The 20,500-nt window shown below is 41.1% G+C and overlaps 1 protein-coding gene across 3 annotated transcripts; it reads right to left on the reverse strand.

The window, feature by feature from the left end:
* Window positions 1-3,918: 3,918 nt before the first annotated feature.
* LOC124119024 lies at window positions 3,919-19,958 on the reverse strand. 3 transcript variants are annotated; one of them, XM_048402006.1, is made up of 9 exons: window positions 19,807-19,954; window positions 16,492-16,562; window positions 14,635-14,928; window positions 13,265-13,552; window positions 11,732-12,025; window positions 10,362-10,649; window positions 8,830-9,123; window positions 7,460-7,747; window positions 3,919-4,670 (listed from the first exon to the last, which is right to left on the reverse strand). In XM_048402006.1, the coding sequence occupies exons 2-9, from the start codon at window positions 16,550-16,552 to the stop codon at window positions 4,495-4,497; spliced, it is 1,983 nt and encodes a 660-aa protein (XP_048257963.1). In that variant the 5' UTR covers window positions 16,553-16,562; window positions 19,807-19,954; the 3' UTR covers window positions 3,919-4,494. The 3 variants fall into 3 exon arrangements, with proteins under 3 accessions (XP_048257963.1, XP_048257964.1, XP_048257965.1); XM_048402007.1 differs by lacking the exon at window positions 11,732-12,025 and having other exon boundaries at window positions 19,807-19,958; XM_048402008.1 differs by lacking the exon at window positions 8,830-9,123.
* Between the last annotated feature and the right edge of the window lie 542 nt (window positions 19,959-20,500).

The raw sequence follows: 20,500 nt of genomic DNA on the forward strand, positions 1-20,500 counted from the left end.
ATACAATGTGTATATAGTTTCTAACCAAAGGTATAGCATTGTAAGACACCATTAGACGCGTCATATTGTAATGTACTATATATTATACAGATAGGAATATAGCTGTCCATGTTTCGATTGAGCATAAATAACATTAGAAAGCATATCCTTTGTAGGGATCACAGTGTGTGCTTTTCGCAAGAGTGAATAATATTCCCCATTATACACACGGAGAGAAAAATGTGGTCACATAATCCCTTTTCGCAAATGACGTCCAATATCTACATCATACAACTTGCTTACACTAAGCATCGGGTGTTGAAGTTTCGTCTACCCTGACACGCTGTTTTTGAAGGTATTAGTGAGAACATATTTGGAAGTATTTGTTGTGAGTCAGGGGTTTTCAAGCTCATATTACTATATCAGCAACATCCAGGTGGGGGCCACCAGAAATAGTTCACACATGTACCCACGTTCGGAATCGAGCCGGGCTTCGGCGTGAGTAGAGACCACTTTCACCTCTAGGCTAGCCCCACATGCACGCCATGAGGCCCCGAATAATTGCAAAGATGGTAAAATTACTTCCCATTTGACTAATTAATAGTCATAGAGTTGAGGGGGCCCAGCCGTCCAAGGCGCCACGATTCGCTGTGCACAGTTGCGTCCCTTGGGCACGCCAGAAACCTGTGATTGTGGGTTCGAATCCCAGTTCGCCCCGATTAGGTTTCAGCATACCCGTGCTCGTAGGTTTCAGGGAAGTGATAAACGGTAGACCTGCATCACTTCGGGCTTTCATCCCGCATTAAGCTGACACGCCGTGATATAACTGTAATACTGTTAAAAGCGGCGTTAAACGCAACTCACTCACTCATAGAGTGTAACGAGAGCTGCATTTAGATATAAGATATCAATGCTAAGCTATTCACTAACTTTCACTGTTGTTGGTTGCGATATTATCTTGCGACAGATTTTTGTTTAACTGGTTGACGTGGGGCTATTTTTGGATGAGATCAAGGGTTATTTGTTCATAATGAACGGTTCGAGTAATGACTCGTGATGGAGTTAGTGAGTAGGATTGAGTTTGTGAGAGGGATGGAGTTTGTGAGTGGGATGGAGTTTGTGAGTTTGATGGGGTTTGTGAGAGGGATGGAGTTTGTGAGCGGGATGGAGTTAGTGAGCGACAAAGAGTTAGTGAGCGGGAGGGGGTGTGTGAGCGGGAGGGATAGTGTCAGTGGGATGGAGTTTGTCAGTGGGATGGAGTTTGTGAGTGGGATGGAGTTTGTCAGTGGGATGAAGTTTGCGAGTGGGATGGAGTGTGTCAGTGGGATGGAGTTTGTGAGTGGGATGGAGTGTGTCAGTGGGATGGAAGTTGGTGAGTGGGATGGAGTGTGTCAGTGGGATGGAAGTTGGTGAGTGGGACGGGGTTATTGAGCGTGATGGAGTAAGTGAGCTGAATGGAGTTTGTCAGTGGGATGGAGTAAGTGAGCAGAATGGAGTTTGTAAGAGGGATGGAATTTGTGAGCGGGAGGGAGTATGTGAGCGGCATGAAGTTTGTGAGTGAGATGGAGTTTGTCATCTTGAGGGAGTTTGTGATCTTGAGGGAGTTTGTGAGCAGGATGGAGTTTTTGAGCAGGATGGAGTTTGTTAGCAGGATGGAGTTTTTGAGCAGGATGGAGTTTGTTAGCAGGATGGAGTTTGTAAGCAGGATGGAGTTTGTAAGCAGGATGGAGTTTGTGAGCAGGATGGAGTTTGTTAGCAGGATGGAGTTTTTGAGCAGGATGGAGTTTGTGAGCAGGATGGAGTTTGTAAGCAGGATGGAGTTTGTAAGCAGGATGGAGTTTGTGAGCAGGATGGGGTTTGTGAGTGGGATGGAGGTCGTGAGAGGGATTGAGTTAGTGAGCAAGTAAGAGTAAGTGAGCGAGATGGAGTTAGTGGGCGGGAGGGAGCCTGAACCGTCTCGAAATATAACCATACGGACTACATTAGCTTCTCTGCCCCAGAATTACAACAGGACCAAATGAATATTCATGAAGGTGGACAAACAGAATAAACAATTGAGTGCTGTTTTTCACAACACTCCAGCTGCATAGAGTCCGAGACGATAATCAAAACAGAAGTGTAGAAACTCAGATCCTATTTTTTATTTCTGATAAATTAACATGTGTCTTCTTTATGATTGCGGATTGTTTGAAAATGAGTAAGTTGAATCAATACATACATTATGGCTCTTTTGCAACACCATGTCATTAAATACCAGTCAACGTGGTTGATGTTGTACACACCGTACATGAAGCATAACACGCAGGAAATGTCTAAAGAACACATATTTGTCGTGTACTTTTCTCAACACAGGCTGCATGCTCGTCACTAAGGATTATCGTGGCATATTAATTGTAGAATGTCTGAAGCGTTAAGACGGCCAATTATTGGAATGGAAACTGCAGGGGACCCGTGAAGATCCAGGAAAGAATATATCTTCAGCAACCAATGCTTGTCGTAAAAGGTGACTGTGCTTGTCGTAAGAGACAACTAACGGGATCGGGTGGTCAGGCTCGCAGACTTGATGGATGCATGTCATCAATCCCAATTCAGTGGATCGATGTTCAGGATGTCAATCACTGGATTATTTGGTCCAGACTTGACTATTTACAGACCGCCGTCATATAGCTAGATTGTTGCTGAGTGCGGCGTTAAGCAAGAAACAAACAAGGAAACAAAAAAACAAAACAAAGCAAACTGCAGGGATGTCATGTTTGGACGTTACGTCAACTTTGACGTAACCATACTGTTGTTTCAAGATTAGTGCAGAAATACTGACGGACAAATGAAGGTACGACCAGGCCACGCCCAGGTCAGCCTCGCAAGACATCCAGGAGAAAAGATTATTAAGGCTCGTAAGGCGACGTCCATTTGACAAAAGAACAGCTTTAAAGGCACAGTTGCTGCCAGGCATATTCATTTCAATCAGAAACATCAGACATCGTCAGAAAACAGCTGGATACAGAGCCAGAAGACGAACCAAACGTCCCTCGGTAACTCAGGGTCATACAGTGGCTCGTTTCGTGTGGTCGAGAGTCCACTGTTCTGATGACGGCTGGTTTCTGTTACACATGGTAGATGGTCGTACACGTGTCTGGAGAAACACAAATACAGCCGTGGCTGCACGCAACATCCTAGAAACCCATCTATTTGGTGGGGGATCGGTAATCGTATTGGGATGTGTTTCATTAAGTTGTAAACTTGACTTCATCGCAGTGCATGCTTATCTGAACGCACCTGAATCTTGTTACAGAAGTTTAAGATTAGCAGTAATTGTAATCACAATATACTCAGTAAACCGTGTCAATCACAAGAGTCACCTGTTTTCGTTATATTACTAATTATTGGGTTTAATATCATAGTCAACTTTAGAGGGGACTGTTTGATGTTGGCTATGTCCATCCATCACTGAATGTTCGCGCTAGCAGCACTTGTCAGACATAACATAATTACCACTGTGTGTCACTACGCTATTTACATCCATGAATAATATACCTACTGTTGTCATTATGCACGATTTTTGTTCAGGTTGATGCATTCCATGGTATCTTGCCATTATATTTGTTCACCGTTTGGATTCATGATGTATTTTGAGTGATAACAACGATGTTTGTCAGGGACTATTTCGTGTTTACACTCTTGCATCCTGGCTATTTTGAGAAAGTTAGTTGACATTTGATCTAGATAAACACTGACTATATGGCTTCAAGAAATATTTAATAACTTTAAGATTTAAACACTTTACATATGGTCTTTGAAAGGCATTTAAAAGTGATTCACATAAGAAAAAAAAATATATGATTGTAAACTTCTTTATTATGAAGAACAAAACGTTTCGGAGTGTATGCTTACTCCTTCATCAGGTGAATGAATGCCATGAGGCAGAGAGCATATATATGTATTTGTAGGTACAACAAAATGAATAAAATAACAAAAGGTGGAAAATAACAAAGGGTACAAGCTAACAAAGGAAGCCAACAAAACAGATGATTGGCGCTGATAGATGATTAGCAAAAGATAATGTAAGCCAACACTTAAGTTAGCAATAGATAATGTAAGCCAACGCTTAAGTTAAGTAATTGGTAATGGACACTTGGCAAATAGGGGTGGGGGGTGGGGGGTGATAGGCGTAAGAATTGAAGCTAGCTAGACAATTAGCCCCGACAAGTCCTAAGCACCAGGCAGATAGGTTCCCTGGTCACGGTTCATGACTGGCTAGTGTCTCCTGACGTCAATGGCTTCTTGTAGTTTCCTTTGTCGCCAGTTGTTGTTGTTGGTAGACAGGACTTTACATATGCATTGGATATTCGGGAAAACAGTTTTTGATCTTGAGATTTAAATATCTAGATACCTCTTATCTTACACAAGCTTTTGTGGGTACAAGTACTGAGTATTGAATCAAGATATCAGTATAGGAGTTGCTTCTACTTTCTGCACCAACACAAACCTCCAACCTTTCGTTAATATGATTTCCTCTCAGAGTAATATAATTAAAAAGACCATTATAGCAAGAACGATCACGATGGGGATCACAATTGCGGCAATAGCACCTGGAGAAACCCAACCTTCAACAACAGTCGTGGACCTTGGAGTTGTTGAAGAAGAGAGACGGCTGGACGATGACGTGATGGCGGTGTCCGAGCTTGTTGATCCTACAACAGGGGAAAGCAGTATAGTTTTGTAGGTAATGATAGCTGCACACGTTACGAACCCTAACATTCGTCTATTATATAAACAAAGTTAGAAAACACTTACCATAATATTGAGAAGTATATGCCAAAAGTTAAAAGAGTTCATTGTACAATTTGAGCAACACATTAATGTAGTGATGCTTTAAAGTCTGCTCCCTAATTATCCGACTGTGCATTTTAACAGTGACAATATCAGGCACAGACTTAGCTCGATCTTAAAGACATTCACACAGTTCATCTTCTCTATTGGACCAATTCTTGACACGTCTTGACACATCCAAAACCATGATTACAACTGATAAAAGGCTGCTCGCGATATTTTGGGCCATATTTGAACAGCTGACGAAGGTTGTTATTGTCAACAATAGCGAAGGCACCTGTGATTATATGAGTGAGTTTGGTTTAACGCCGCTTTCAACAGTATACTAGTCATATCGCGGCGTATCAACTTAATGTAGGAGGAAAGCCCGAAGAGAAGCAGGTCTCAGACGTTTACCACTTCCCTGGACGGGTATGGTGCTGACATACCACGAGCACGGGTATGATGCTGACAAACGTAGAAACATAATCGGGGCGAACCGGGATTCGAACCCACAATCTTAGGTTTCTGGCGCGCCCAAGGGACGCAACTCAGCACAGCGAATCGCGGCGCCCTAGACGACTGGTCTACCCGCGCCCCCGTGAATATATGACCAACATTATTGGTTTAAACATATTTGTATTCATTGAAATGAGTTGGGATTGGTGAACAAGCTTTACAGCTTATGTTAACACCGCTCCGATACAACATATGTTACATATTGAAATGAAGGATGTGACGTCATTGATATAGACATTACTTAAATAATAAGTTTGTAAATATAACAAATACAAAGTGAACATCAATAGAAAGTTACAGCTTGTGTGTGTCTAACAAGTCGTTTGTAACAAAAGTAATAGTCAATCATGAGGTTTTTGTCCGGTTAATTTAATTATTAATTTGTGAAGAGCTGAAACGTTTTGTCTTGAAGATGAAATCGTGGAAGGATTCAACTAATTTCTGGTTTTCAGAGTGAGCAAGTTCATTGTTTCCATTCATAATAGTATCCAGGTTAAAACCGGTAGTGTAAAAATGCATATTTAGTCTTATCTGAGTAAAGTTACAGCAAGTACAAACATAATGTATGGCGTTTTCACTCTGATATCCAGGAGCAACACGGGCTGGCAATTAGATGTCTGTTATACTACTTATCAGCGTTTAGGTCGCTACAACCGAGTCTGAGGCGACAGTGAACAATTTGACAGCACGAATGCCATAGCTAAGGTTAGCATATTTTCGGTTTTCGTAATTAGGTTTATAAATTCTGACAGACTACTTGACTCTTTGGACTTTGGTAAAGCATTCCATAAGTGTATTGTGTCTGGTAAAAAGGATTTGGCGTAAGTAGAAGTACGGCTATAACTTCCTTGTATTTCAGAACTGTTTCTTAAGTTATAGTTTGTAGTTTCGGAGACAAAGTTTGGGATCAAATCAAAAAGATAGCTTGGGAATTCGTTGTTATACATTTTAAAGAAAAAAAGTTATTTTTTGGTAGTGTCTTCTATCTTGCAAGGATTGAGATTTAGTTTCATTATAAAGTTTCTTATGACTTTTGCCACGAACGGCACCACATATAGTTCTCAGGGCATCAAGATGTAAGCTTTCTAATATACGCGATTGCTAAGACGTACAGTTATCCCAAATATGCGAACAATAGTCAAATATTGGCAAGATATAGGACTTATACATAGTATCCAGGGTTTTGCGTGATAATTGGTATTTAAAACTAATCAGACAACTGATCATAGGGCGAACTTTTTGTACAATATCATTAATGTGATCAGTCCATGTACAGTCGCTTTGGAGTGTCACTCCTAAATGTGTATGACTTTTGACTTCTTTTATGATTGTTCCGTCCATAAGTAGGTTCGGCTTTAGAGACGGTTTAGCTTTACGTGAGAATTGGATGGTTTCGGTCTTATTTGGGTTAAATGTAAACTGCCACTTACGGTATTACGGTATCATAGGTTCCTGGCGTGCCCAAGGGACGCAACTCTGCACAGCGAATCGCGGCGCCCTAGACGACTGGGCCACCCGTGCCCCCGTGAATAAATGACCAACAGTATTATGACCATGGCTGTGCCAGCACCGTAACAGATACAGACTCAATACATTGTTTTGGCAGTTAGATGGTTGGCAGTCTGTTTTGTCTTTACATTCACACGACATTGATGTACACAACCGTCGAAACGAATAATTTTCATAATTATCCGTCGACTGCATTTAAAGATTTAAAGCTATTAGATGCATGCTACTTGTTTCTAATGTCCTAGCATTTATGCAAAGGATGGAGTGATTTGCACAACTGACAATATGTCTGTGGATGCCCAATCTATGCTGACGTTGTTTCGAAAACTTTCGTTGTGTCTTTTCAACATACATCAATCCCTAAAGGGTACGTTGAATGTCATAGATTGTGTTTGTTTAATTTGACATGACATGTTCTATGCCCAAATGTGTTAGATTTGAATCACACACACACACACACACACACACACACACACACACACACACACACACACACACACACACACATAAGAATTAGTCAGTTACTACCTTTTTCATGCGAATTAATTAATGTTCATGAGTATAGCTAGTCATCGCCTATACATTAACTCGGAAATCATCTGATGATCTATACTTTGACAAAGTAAAGAGGGCAAATACTCACCAATTGTCGTCAGCTGACACACGTCGACAGGGATGGCACCCACTACATTCGCATCAACGATCTTCCATGTACCAGCATCTGCCACCCCAACACTGTGTATAGTGAGTGTCGAGTGTGTGGCGTTCAAAGTTGCCCTGTATCCAGCCACGGGGCTGCAGCTGGGGTTGCAGGTGGCGACATACCGGCCATCAGTTGGTCGTACCCACAAAAAGCCTGTATAGTTGCTTCTGTCACCTACTATTGTGTATTCTGTTCCAAGCAGACCGACAACCCCCGGACACGTGGAATCTGTGGGGATAACATGTTGAACACTAGTTATATAAATGGTTGCTACAAAATGAAACGGAACTATTGGTGTGAAATTTAAGGTATAGCAAACATCCTGCTTCGGTTGTGGGTGTTGCTGACACGAGGAGCACCATCTTCTGGAGACCCTTGTCAATATTACATGTTCGTGAAAGCAGGTGCGAGTTGAAACTACTGAAACCACATGGACTAAAAAATTAAAAGATGGTCAATGCTTTTCCCAGTAACAATGTCGAAAAGTAATACTCACCAGTACATTTAAAACATGGTAATTATTGAACTTGGTTAATTTATCAAGGACATAAACATGTCCTTCGAGAGATATGGAACACACAACTGAATTATTTGATAACCTCTTCCTCGTAAAAACACAGGAAACATGAACAAATCTAGTGTACAAATTTCGATGTATTGTGCAGATCAATAGATCAGGCTGCATTCCAGTTGCTTTCTCATCTCCCTGGAGAGTATAAACACCAAGCATCATTGACGCTCTAGAATTGTTTTCACACAAAGCTTCTCAGGAGAATAGTCTCGATTACACGTGGTAGTGCGTACTGGATGTATTTTTTTCTTAGTTTCTTTGTTTTGTTTGTTGAATTGTTGTTTAACGCCGTGCTCAGCATTATTCAAGCTGTATCGCGGCAGTCTGTAAATAATCGAGTTTCGACAAGACAATCCAGTGATTGACATCATGAGCATCGATGCAATTGCGATACGATGACATGCATCAACCAAGTCAGCGAGCCTGACAACCCGATCCCGTTAGTCGATTCTTACGACAAGCACAGTCGCCTTGTACGGCAAGGATGGGTTGCTGGAGACCTATTCTACACCGGATCTTCATGGGCCTGACATGTACACCGCATTCTCCTTGTCTCTGCTTTCTTCTCATAATTGTTCAATCGTTTATTTTGTATTCTGGATCACTTCTTCAATTCAGACAGTTCTATACAGCAAATCCGCGTGACCAGCACGCCATATGACTGGCTTTATAAATACATTGACTCGGCAGTAATCTGATTATGTATGATATATCTAAGTATACTGTGCATAATACTCACTAGTTGCATTTAGCTGACACACGTCGACAGGCTTAGCACTGGCATCGTTTGCGTCCCGTATGCTCCAGGTTCCAGCATCTGCCACCCCAACGCTGTGTATAGTGAGTGTAGAGTGTGTGGCGTTCATGGTTGCCCTGTATCCAGCCACGGGGCTGCAGCTGGGGTTGCAGGTGGCGACATACCAGCCATCAGTTGGTCGTACCCACAGAAAACGTGTGTATTTGCTTCTGTCACCTACAATTGTGTATTCTCTTCCAAAAAGAGCCACTCCCCCAGGACACGTGGAAGCTGAGTCTTGAACACAATTTGTACAAAGGTTTAGGACTAAATGAAACACAATGTATGTTAAAGCTATTTTATATATTATATTATGCTCCAATTGTACGTGTGCTGATACAATAGTGACATCTGCTGGAGACCATTGTCAAAATTACATGTTTATATGCAGGCGCAAGAGATATCGTTGAAGCTAGTGAAAGAATTGGATAATTAAAATATATTTAATACTATATCTGGTCAAGCTTTAAAAAAAATAGATTTACAACAACATCCGCATGTACCTGCATAATACATGGTCATCATTAAACTTAATCTGCTTTGCTTGCATACATTCGATGCACGTTCAAAGCGCTGGTCTTGTTAATAGATCAGCGTGCATTCCAATTGCTTCCTTATCTCCCTGAAAACACCGAGCATCCTTCACGCTCTAGAAATGTTTTCATACAAAGCTTCATAGGATGGCGTATCATCTCATTGTTAACACACATTACGAGTAAATGAGTATGGTTTTACGCCACTTTAGCAATATTCCAGCAATATCACGGCGAGGGACACCAGAAATGGGCTTCACACATTGTACCCATGTTGGGGATGGAACCCGCGTCTTCAGCGTGACGACCGAGCGCTTTACCCAGTAGGCTATCAGACCGCCCCAACACATTACGACCAAGATATGAGAATACATAGTGATCGGTGGATAAAGTGTTCAGTGTGCCATCTTCACGCCTATATATCTTTGTTTATGTCACAGTCAACTGGTGCCATCATTCAGCTGACAGATCCATTTTGGGTACTGATCAGAGGTGCTAAATGGCGTATCTTCCAAACTGATAGGCAGACTATCATTTCAATCATGATAGTCTATATAGTTTTCTGCAGTTAACATAATAAAATTATCAAAGACATATCTGATAGTCCTGAACCAAAACAGATGGCTGTGCTTAATTTAAACATATATTTTGGGACCAGACGTATCAGACAACTTGGAAAGTTTACGTCTGGGACCTCGAAATCAGTGACATCGTTATTAGCCTATTAAAAACGATAGCACGCACACACGCACACACATACACACACACACGAACAATTGATGTAATTAATATATACACATACGAATTAATACATCACTTCCATTTTTTTCATGGGAATTATTGTATTAATGTTCATGAGGATAGCTAGTCATCGCCTATACATTAACTCGGAAATCATCTGATGATCTATACTATGACAAAGTATAGAGGGCAAATACTCACCAATTGTCGTCAGCTGACACAAGTCGACAGGGATGGCACCCACTACATTCGCATCAACGATCTTCCATGTACCAGCATCTGCCACCCCAACACTGTGTATAGTGAGTGTAGAGCGTGTGGCGTTCAAAGTTGCCCTGTATCCAGCCACGGGGCTGCAGCTGGGGTTGCAGGTGACGACATACCGACCGTCAGTTGGTCGTACCCACTTAAAGCCTGTATAGTTGCTTCTGTCACCTACTATTGTGTATTCTGTTCCAAGCAGACCGACACCCCCCGGACACGTGGAATCTGTGGGGATAACATGTTGAACACTAGTTATATAAATGGTTGCTACAAAATGAAACGGAACTATTGGTGTGAAATTTAAGGTATAGCAAACATCCTGCTTCGGTTGTGGGTGTTGCTGACACGAGGAGCACCATCTTCTGGAGACCCTTGTCAACATTACATGTTCGTGAAAGCAGGTGCGAGTTGAAACTATTGAAACCACATGGACTAAAAAATTAAAAGATGGTCAATGCTATTCCCAGTAACAATGTCGAAAACTAATACTCACCAGTACATGTAAAACATGGTAATTATTGAACTTGGTTAATTTATCAAGGACATAAACATGTCCTTCGAGAGATATGGAACACACAACTGAATTATTTGATAACCTCTTCCTCGTAAAAACACAGGAAACATGAACAAATCTAGTGTACAAATTTCGATGTATTGTGGAGATCAATAGATCAGGCTGCATTCCAGTTGCTTTCTCATCTCCCTGGAGAGTATAAACACCAAGCATCATTGACGCTCTAGAATTGTTTTCACACAAAGCTTCTCAGGAGAATAGTCTCGATTACACGTGGTAGTGCGTACTGGATGTATTTTTTTCTTAGTTTCTTTGTTTTGTTTGTTGAATTGTTGTTTAACGCCGTACTCAGCATTATTCAAGCTGTATCGCGGCAGTCTGTAAATAATCGAGTTTCGACAAGACAATCCAGTGATTGACATCATGAGCATCGATGCAATTGCGATACGATGACATGCATCAACCAAGTCAGCGAGCCTGACAACCCGATCCCGTTAGTCGATTCTTACGACAAGCACAGTCGCCTTGTACGGCAAGCATGGGTTGCTGGAGACCTATTCTACCCCGGATCTTCATGGGCCTGACATGTACACCGCATTCTCCTTGTCTCTGCTTTCTTCTCATAATTGTTCAATCGTTTATTTTGTATTCTGGATCTCTTCTTCAATTCAGACAGTTCTATACAGCAAATCCGCGTGACCAGCACGCCATTTGACTGGTTTTATAAATACATTGACTCGGCAGTAATCTGATTATGTATGATATATCTAAGTATACTGTGCATAATACTCACTAGTTGCATTTAGCTGACACACGTCGACAGGCTTAGCACTGGCATCGTTTGCGTCCCGTATGCTCCAGGTTCCAGCATCTGCCACCCCAACGCTGTGTATAGTGAGTGTAGAGTGTGTGGCGTTCATGGTTGCCCTGTATCCAGCCACGGGGCTGCAGCTGGGGTTGCAGGTGGCGACATACCAGCCATCAGTTGGTCGTACCCACAGAAAACGTGTGTACTTGCTTCTGTCACCTACAATTGTGTATTCTCTTCCAAAAAGAGCCACTCCCCCAGGACACGTGGAAGCTGAGTCTTGAACACAATTTGTACAAAGGTTTAGGACTAAATGAAACACAATGTATGTTAAAGCTATTTTATATATTATATTATGCTCCAATTGTAGGTGTGCTGATACAATAGTGACATCTGCTGGAGACCATTGTCAAAATTACATGTTTATATGCAGGCGCAAGAGATATCGTTGAAACTAGTGAAAGAATTGGATAATTAAAATATATTTAATACTATATCTGGTCAAGCTTTAAAAAAAATAGATTTACAACAACATCCGCATGTACCTGCATAATACATGGTCATCATTAAACTTAATCTGCTTTGCTTGCATACATTCGATGCACGTTCAAAGCGCTGGTCTTGTTAATAGATCAGCGTGCATTCCAATTGCTTCCTTATCTCCCTGAAAACACCGAGCATCCTTCACGCTCTAGAAATGTTTTCATACAAAGCTCCATAGGATGGCGTATCATCTCATTGTTAACACACATTACGAGTAAATGAGTATGGTTTTACGCCACTTTAGCAATATTCCAGCAATATCACGGCGAGGGACACCAGAAATGGGCTTCACACATTGTACCCATGTTGGGGATGGAACCCGCGTCTTCGGCGAGACGACCGAGCGCTTTACCCAGTAGGCTATCAGACCGCCCCGACACATTACGACCAAGATATGAGAATACATAGTGATCGGTGGATAAAGTGTTCAGTGTGCCATCTTCACGCCTATATATCTTTGTTTATGTCCCAGTCAACTGGGTGCCATCATTCAGCTGACAGATCCATTTTGGGTACTGATCAGAGGTGCTAAATGGCGTATCTTCCAAACTGATAGGCAGACTATCATTTCAATCATGATAGTCTATATAGTTTTCTGCAGTTAACATAATAAAATTATCAAAGACATATCTGATAGTCCTGAACCAAAACAGATGGCTGTGCTTAATGTAAACATATATTTTGGGACCAGACGTATCAGACAACTTGGAAAGTTTACGTCTGGGACCTCGAAATCAGTGACATCGTTATTAGCCTATCAAAAACGATAGCACGCACACACGCACACACATACACACACACACGAACAATTGATGTAATTAATATATACACATACGAATTAATACATCACTTCCATTTTTTTCATGGGAATTATTGTATTAATGTTCATGAGGATAGCTAGTCATCGCCTATACATTAACTCGGAAATCATCTGATGATCTATACTATGACAAAGTATAGAGGGCAAATACTCACCAATTGTCGTCAGCTGACACATGTCGACAGGGATGGCACCCACTACATTCGCATCAACGATCTTCCATGTACCAGCATCTGCCACCCCAACACTGTGTATAGTGAGTGTAGAGCGTGTGGCGTTCAAAGTTGCCCTGTATCCAGCCACCGGGCTGCAGCTGGGGTTGCAGGTGACGACATACCGACCGTCAGTTGGTCGTACCCACTTAAAGCCTGTATAGTTGCTTCTGTCACCTACTATTGTGTATTCTGTTCCAAGCAGACCGACACCCCCCGGACACGTGGAATCTGTGGGGATAACATGTTGAACACTAGTTATATAAATGGTTGCTACAAAATGAAACGGAACTATTGGTGTGAAATTTAAGGTATAGCAAACATCCTGCTTCGGTTGTGGGTGTTGCTGACACGAGGAGCACCATCTTCTGGAGACCCTTGTCAACATTACATGTTCGTGAAAGCAGGTGCGAGTTGAAACTATTGAAACCACATGGACTAAAAAATTAAAAGATGGTCAATGCTATTCCCAGTAACAATGTCGAAAACTAATACTCACCAGTACATGTAAAACATGGTAATTATTGAACTTGGTTAATTTATCAAGGACATAAACATGTCCTTCGAGAGATATGGAACACACAACTGAATTATTTGATAACCTCTTCCTCGTAAAAACACAGGAAACATGAACAAATCTAGTGTACAAATTTCGATGTATTGTGGAGATCAATAGATCAGGCTGCATTCCAGTTGCTTTCTCATCTCCCTGGAGAGTATAAACACCAAGCATCATTGACGCTCTAGAATTGTTTTCACACAAAGCTTCTCAGGAGAATAGTCTCGATTACACGTGGTAGTGCGTACTGGATGTATTTTTTTCTTAGTTTCTTTGTTTTGTTTGTTGAATTGTTGTTTAACGCCGTACTCAGCATTATTCAAGCTGTATCGCGGCAGTCTGTAAATAATCGAGTTTCGACAAGACAATCCAGTGATTGACATCATGAGCATCGATGCAATTGCGATACGATGACATGCATCAACCAAGTCAGCGAGCCTGACAACCCGATCCCGTTAGTCGATTCTTACGACAAGCACAGTCGCCTTGTACGGCAAGCATGGGTTGCTGGAGACCTATTCTACCCCGGATCTTCATGGGCCTGACATGTACACCGCATTCTCCTTGTCTCTGCTTTCTTCTCATAATTGTTCAATCGTTTATTTTGTATTCTGGATCTCTTCTTCAATTCAGACAGTTCTATACAGCAAATCCGCGTGACCAGCACGCCATTTGACTGGTTTTATAAATACATTGACTCGGCAGTAATCTGATTATGTATGATATATCTAAGTATACTGTGCATAATACTCACTAGTTGCATTTAGCTGACACACGTCGACAGGCTTAGCACTGGCATCGTTTGCGTCCCGTATGCTCCAGGTTCCAGCATCTGCCACCCCAACGCTGTGTATAGTGAGTGTAGAGTGTGTGGCGTTCATGGTTGCCCTGTATCCAGCCACGGGGCTGCAGCTGGGGTTGCAGGTGGCGACATACCAGCCATCAGTTGGTCGTACCCACAGAAAACGTGTGTACTTGCTTCTGTCACCTACAATTGTGTATTCTCTTCCAAAAAGAGCCACTCCCCCAGGACACGTGGAAGCTGAGTCTTGAACACAATTTGTACAAAGGTTTAGGACTAAATGAAACACAATGTATGTTAAAGCTATTTTATATATTATATTATGCTCCAATTGTAGGTGTGCTGATACAATAGTGACATCTGCTGGAGACCATTGTCAAAATTACATGTTTATATGCAGGCGCAAGAGATATCGTTGAAACTAGTGAAAGAATTGGATAATTAAAATATATTTAATACTATATCTGGTCAAGCTTTAAAAAAAATAGATTTACAACAACATCCGCATGTACCTGCATAATACATGGTCATCATTAAACTTAATCCGCTTTGCTTGCATACATTCGATGCACGTTCAAAGCGCTGGTCTTGTTAATAGATCAGCGTGCATTCCAATTGCTTCCTTATCTCCCTGAAAACACCGAGCATCCTTCACGCTCTAGAAATGTTTTCATACAAAGCTTCATAGGATGGCGTATCATCTCATTGTTAACACACATTACGAGTAAATGAGTATGGTTTTACGCCACTTTAGCAATATTCCAGCAATATTACGGTGAGAAACACCAGAAATGGGCTTCACACATTGTACCCATGTTGAGGATGGAACCCGCGTCTTCGGCGTGACGAGCAAGCGCTTTACTCACTAGGCTATCAGACCGCCCAAACACATTACAACCAAGATATGTGAATACATAGTGATCGGTGGATAAAGTGTTGAGTGTGCCATCTTTATGCCTCTATATCTTTGTTTATGTCACGGTCAACTGGGTGCCATCATTCAGCTGACAGATCCATTTTGGGTGTTGATCAGAGGTGATAAATGGCGTATCTTCCAAACTGATAGGCAGACTATCATTTCAATCGTGATAGTCCATTTAGTTTTCTGCAGTTTACATAATACATTATCAAAGATATACCTGATAGTCCTGAACCAAAACAGATGGTTGTGCTTAATGTAAACATATATTTCTGGACCAGACGTATCAGACAACTTGGAAAGTTAACGGCTGGAACCTCCACGATGCACACCCCTCGTGAATGTGGATAGAAAACACACACAAAGTTGGACAATTTCATCACTAATGTTACACCACATTTTGGAAAATTACCATGAAATCACACATGATTTGTCTGCAGCAAATTAATTGTGTTAGCCACGAGCCTTCACTACAGATAAACAAGTTGTCATGTAATGCGAAAAAAACACCACACAAACTAATAATTAATTCAATATTGTTCAGAGATTAGGGATGAAGTACACTTTTTTTAAACCTGTTGATCCCCCTGTGAAAATATCTCCGTCAATGCAAAATAATATTAAAATTCTTATAAATTAATAAGTCAACAATGATATCTTCACAGACTCACAAATATTCAAGATCAGTGACATCGTTATTAGCCTATCAGAAACAATGGAAACATATGCAAATATTTGGTTGCAAATCGCAATTAAATTACTTTCAATTTATATATTTTCAAATTACCTACAAACATAAATGCAAGTTGATAAAACATAATTAATCATCACGAAAATATAAAATGTATGTCTTCAGCAAGGCTACCTTTTTGAATATTAAACATACTTACCATTGATGAAAGAAAGAGTCAGAACCAGTAAGATAAGTACTTGATTGTGTTTAACCGTCATTTTCTACAAACTGGAAAGAGAAATACATAGTGAGATTATTGTTCTTCTCATCACGCTTCTTAATAATATGATCAACCGGTAGACAACTATAGTCGGGGTAGAATAGGTCTTCAGCAACCCACGCTTGCCCTAAAAGGCGAGTATGCTTGTCGTATCGGGTGGTCGGGCTCGCTGACTTGGTTGACGCATGTCATCGACCCCAATTGCAGGGATCGATGCTCAGGATATTAATCACTGGAATATCTGGTCCAGACTCGATTATTTACAGACCGCCGTCATATAGCTTGAATATTGCTGAGTGCGGCGTTAAACAACAAACCAACCAACGGTAGACATCTACAAATATTTCAAATGTTTAAACGTTTATGTTTTAGGTAGTACTCATTATGAAATGTCGATCACGTACAAAAACATATCTAGTCTAAACAAAATTTGAACGACTCAATCACATCAGCATACTTTGGCTTATTATTTGTTCTCCATTTAATTTTGGGTTGAAACATTTTTGTCCCTAGAGAGACAAGACATGTTGAACGCATCATATATTTGATAAAACACCATGAAAAATTAAGAGGGAAAATTAAGCATTTGAACCCATAATCGCAAAACGGCTGGAGCGCATGTGTAAGAAGAAAGTCAGTGGAGAAATATATATTACGAACGGGTATGCACTCTGGGGTGGAGAAGGGGGATGACGAACGGGTATGGTGAATGTGTGTCAAGAACGGGTATGAAGAAGGAATTCTTCATGTCCATACTCGTGCCGCATACCCGATCGTGATAATTGTTCTTCAATGACTTTCTTCTATCATGTGTTCCCGTGTTTTGTAGGTGAACAATTGCTTTGCATGTGTTTGTGACGGGTGCCACTGGTGGGGCAGGATACGTTCACCGTTTTGACAACACCTGGTGTTATCACTATTTGATAGTGATGCATAAACACATGCCCATGATATGGTTGGAATCGTACAATCGACTCTGTTTAATGCAGGGATTTCTTTTACACGTTCGGTCGCCTCTGTGGTCTAGTGGTAGTGCGTCCGAAAGGTCCAGGGTTAGATCCCCGGCGGCGTCATACCAAAAGACGTTAATTGATGGTTCTTGTTGTTACCCTGCCTTGCGTTCGGCATTAAGGGGCTATATTAAGGACTGGTCGGCTCGGAGTCAGTATACTTTGTCTGACTGGTGTATTCATGTTAAACTGCGGCATGGTATCCCAGTGGTCTAGAACTATAAAATCGGTTTTAGTCCGGATTAGTACAAGCAGCAACACAAACACACACACACACATTCACACACATACACACGTGCAGGTACGTCGCTTTATAAATGCAATAATCTTGGATGCGACAAACCCTATTTCACCTCACCTCTTATACATGCGCTCTACATGTTTTCCGATCAAGGGTACGATTCCCTAATTTTCCCTCTGAATTTTTATTGGTGTTTCAGGGGACAGGGGTGACCAAGTCGTATAAGGCGCCGAGATTCTCTCTCCAGAGTCCCTTGGGCACGCCAGAAACCTATGATTGTGTGTTCGAGTACCGGTTTGCCCTGATTATGTTTCTAGGTTTGTCAGCACCATACCCGTGCTCTAGGGTTTCACCGAAGTGGTAAACATATGAAACCTGCATCACTTCGGGCTTTCCTCCCACATTAAGCTCACACACTGCGATAAAAGTTGAATAATGTCAAAAGCCTCGTTAAACCCAACTTACTCACTCTAGGTTATCGTGGATTTCCCCCCCAAAAATATGCTTTCTAAGAACAAATATTACAATCCGAAAACGTTGTACTCGTATGCCAATCAGTGTATTAGGTTCTGTATATGAGTATGCCATCTTTTACAAAAAAGACACGTGTATATATGAGTGCAATGCTCCCAACAAACACTCAGACATCCCCATTGGGCACCATGCATTAACATGCATCTGCAAATCGTGAATCACGACCTTAAAGTTGCATTGAAATATGCATAATTTTATTTTAGAATTTATTTGTTTTTCGGTTCATTGAGGTATTTGTATCAATCCGCGTAGCACATCGGTTTTCCGGTTATACCTCAATGAACCGTAAAACATCTACAGTCAATCCTATTAATTAAATTCGACAACGAAAAACATGTGTCATCTACAACAACAGTTTTATTATCAAAGCAGAAACAAATTGATGAGATTGAAAAACATTCCAGGTGCGTGACCTGAATCAGGTGATTGTTTAATTCATGCACATAAATTGACTCGCCCACAAAGTCAATAGCCAATCAACTGAGAGTATGATCAAAGTTCATAGGACCTGTCAATCAATGCCGACATTCCGTTGTAAAAAAAGTAATCCGCTTCTTGGGGCGTGGCTTATTTTTTTATATTCTTTGGGAAATGTATGCATGACCGATGCAGCTGATCAGAATGCATGAATTACAATGAACACAGCGAGAATTAATTATGTTACTTTACAAGCGTACATTTCACGCTTATACTTATGCAAGCATCACCAAACACACACACGCACACGCACACACACACACACACACGCACACACACACACACACACACACGCACACGCACACGCACACACACACACACACACACACGCACACACACACACGTACATACGTATACTAACACATACTCACAGACACTAACACATATACACACACATACACATACACAAATACATACACACACATACACACAAACAGACATACTCATAGGCATACACACACATTTACACACATACACATAAACACACACACACGCACACATACACATATATACTTATACTTACACATATACACACACATACACATACACATACACACACATACATACACACATACAAACAAACACAAATAGACATACACACACACACACACACACACACACACACACACACACACACACACTTCCCATCTAACCATTTCAAATGTTCAGCTACCAATGAATATAGTATTATCATCTTTACTTCAATCTAAAGGAATGCATTCACAGATTTCCATTTGACCACCTTTATAAGCACAGTTTAATTTCATTGCACAATTTTAATGTAAATGTATGTGAATGGTCTAAAGAATGTGATATTGTGAACTCTATTTGTACAAACTGTTCATCCGGTGTACCTAAATTACTGAATAAACTGCCTGTCTGTCAGTCTGTCTGTTTAAGGAGACATCTAAGTGATTATGTAACTGCTGGACGAAGACATGTACCATTTAAAATAATGTACGAATACATAAGCAGAACAAAGCATCTCACCTGTGGCTGGGGTAGCAATCCACAACATCCAGTCAAGACGTAGCGACACGCACAGCCGTTCAATCAACCGTTCAGGGTATGTGTACCCGCCTTGACAGCAACACGCGCAATGTCTCTCAGTTCCTTTGTCACTTGGGGGCAGAGTCGTGAAAGACGGCCCAACTCGTTCTGAAGGACTATTGGCCACAATATGGTAGCTACTCGATACAGCGCAAAGAACAATGAAAAAAGTAGGCTGGTTTGTTACATGGTAAGACATTGTTTTATCATGAAGTCATTTCTGGAGATTCGAACATGCGAACAGCCTGTTGACGTCATGAACGTTCTTTCTTTTCATATATCTCTTGTTTTTGTGTTTCGACCTTTATAAGCAAGACTAAACACTTTACACGAACCAGTTTACTCTTATTGGGTATTTTTGTTTACCTTTATTTCTACTGATGTACTTTTTGACCGAAATGTCGCCCATATATCAAAGCAATCAGTGTAACATCAAGATGTCATATCAATGTTTGTTCGTTTGTTTGTTTGTTTGTTGTTTAACGCAATATTCCACCTATATGACGGCGGTGTGTGAATAATCGAGTATGGACCAGACAATCCAGTGATTGACATCATGAGCATCGATCCACGCAATTGGGATACGATGACATGCATCAACCAAGTCAGCGAGCCTGACCTTCCGATCATATCT

This window comes from Haliotis rufescens, unplaced genomic scaffold, assembly GCF_023055435.1.
Source record: "Haliotis rufescens isolate VD_foot unplaced genomic scaffold, xgHalRufe1.0.p SCAF_24, whole genome shotgun sequence".
Lineage (NCBI taxonomy): Eukaryota > Metazoa > Mollusca > Gastropoda > Lepetellida > Haliotidae > Haliotis > Haliotis rufescens.

Coding starts and splice junctions, on each gene's coding strand:
- LOC124119024 (XM_048402006.1), bottom strand. CDS start 16,552: ATGACGGTTAAACACAATCAAGTACTTATCTTACTGGTTCTGACTCTT. Junction 7,748..8,829: donor GTGTCAGCTAAATGCAACTA/GTGAGTATTATG, acceptor TTATCCCCACAG/ATTCCACGTGTCCGGGGGTT. Junction 4,671..7,459: donor GTGTCAGCTGACGACAATTG/GTGAGTATTTGC, acceptor CCCCTGTTGTAG/GATCAACAAGCTCGGACACC.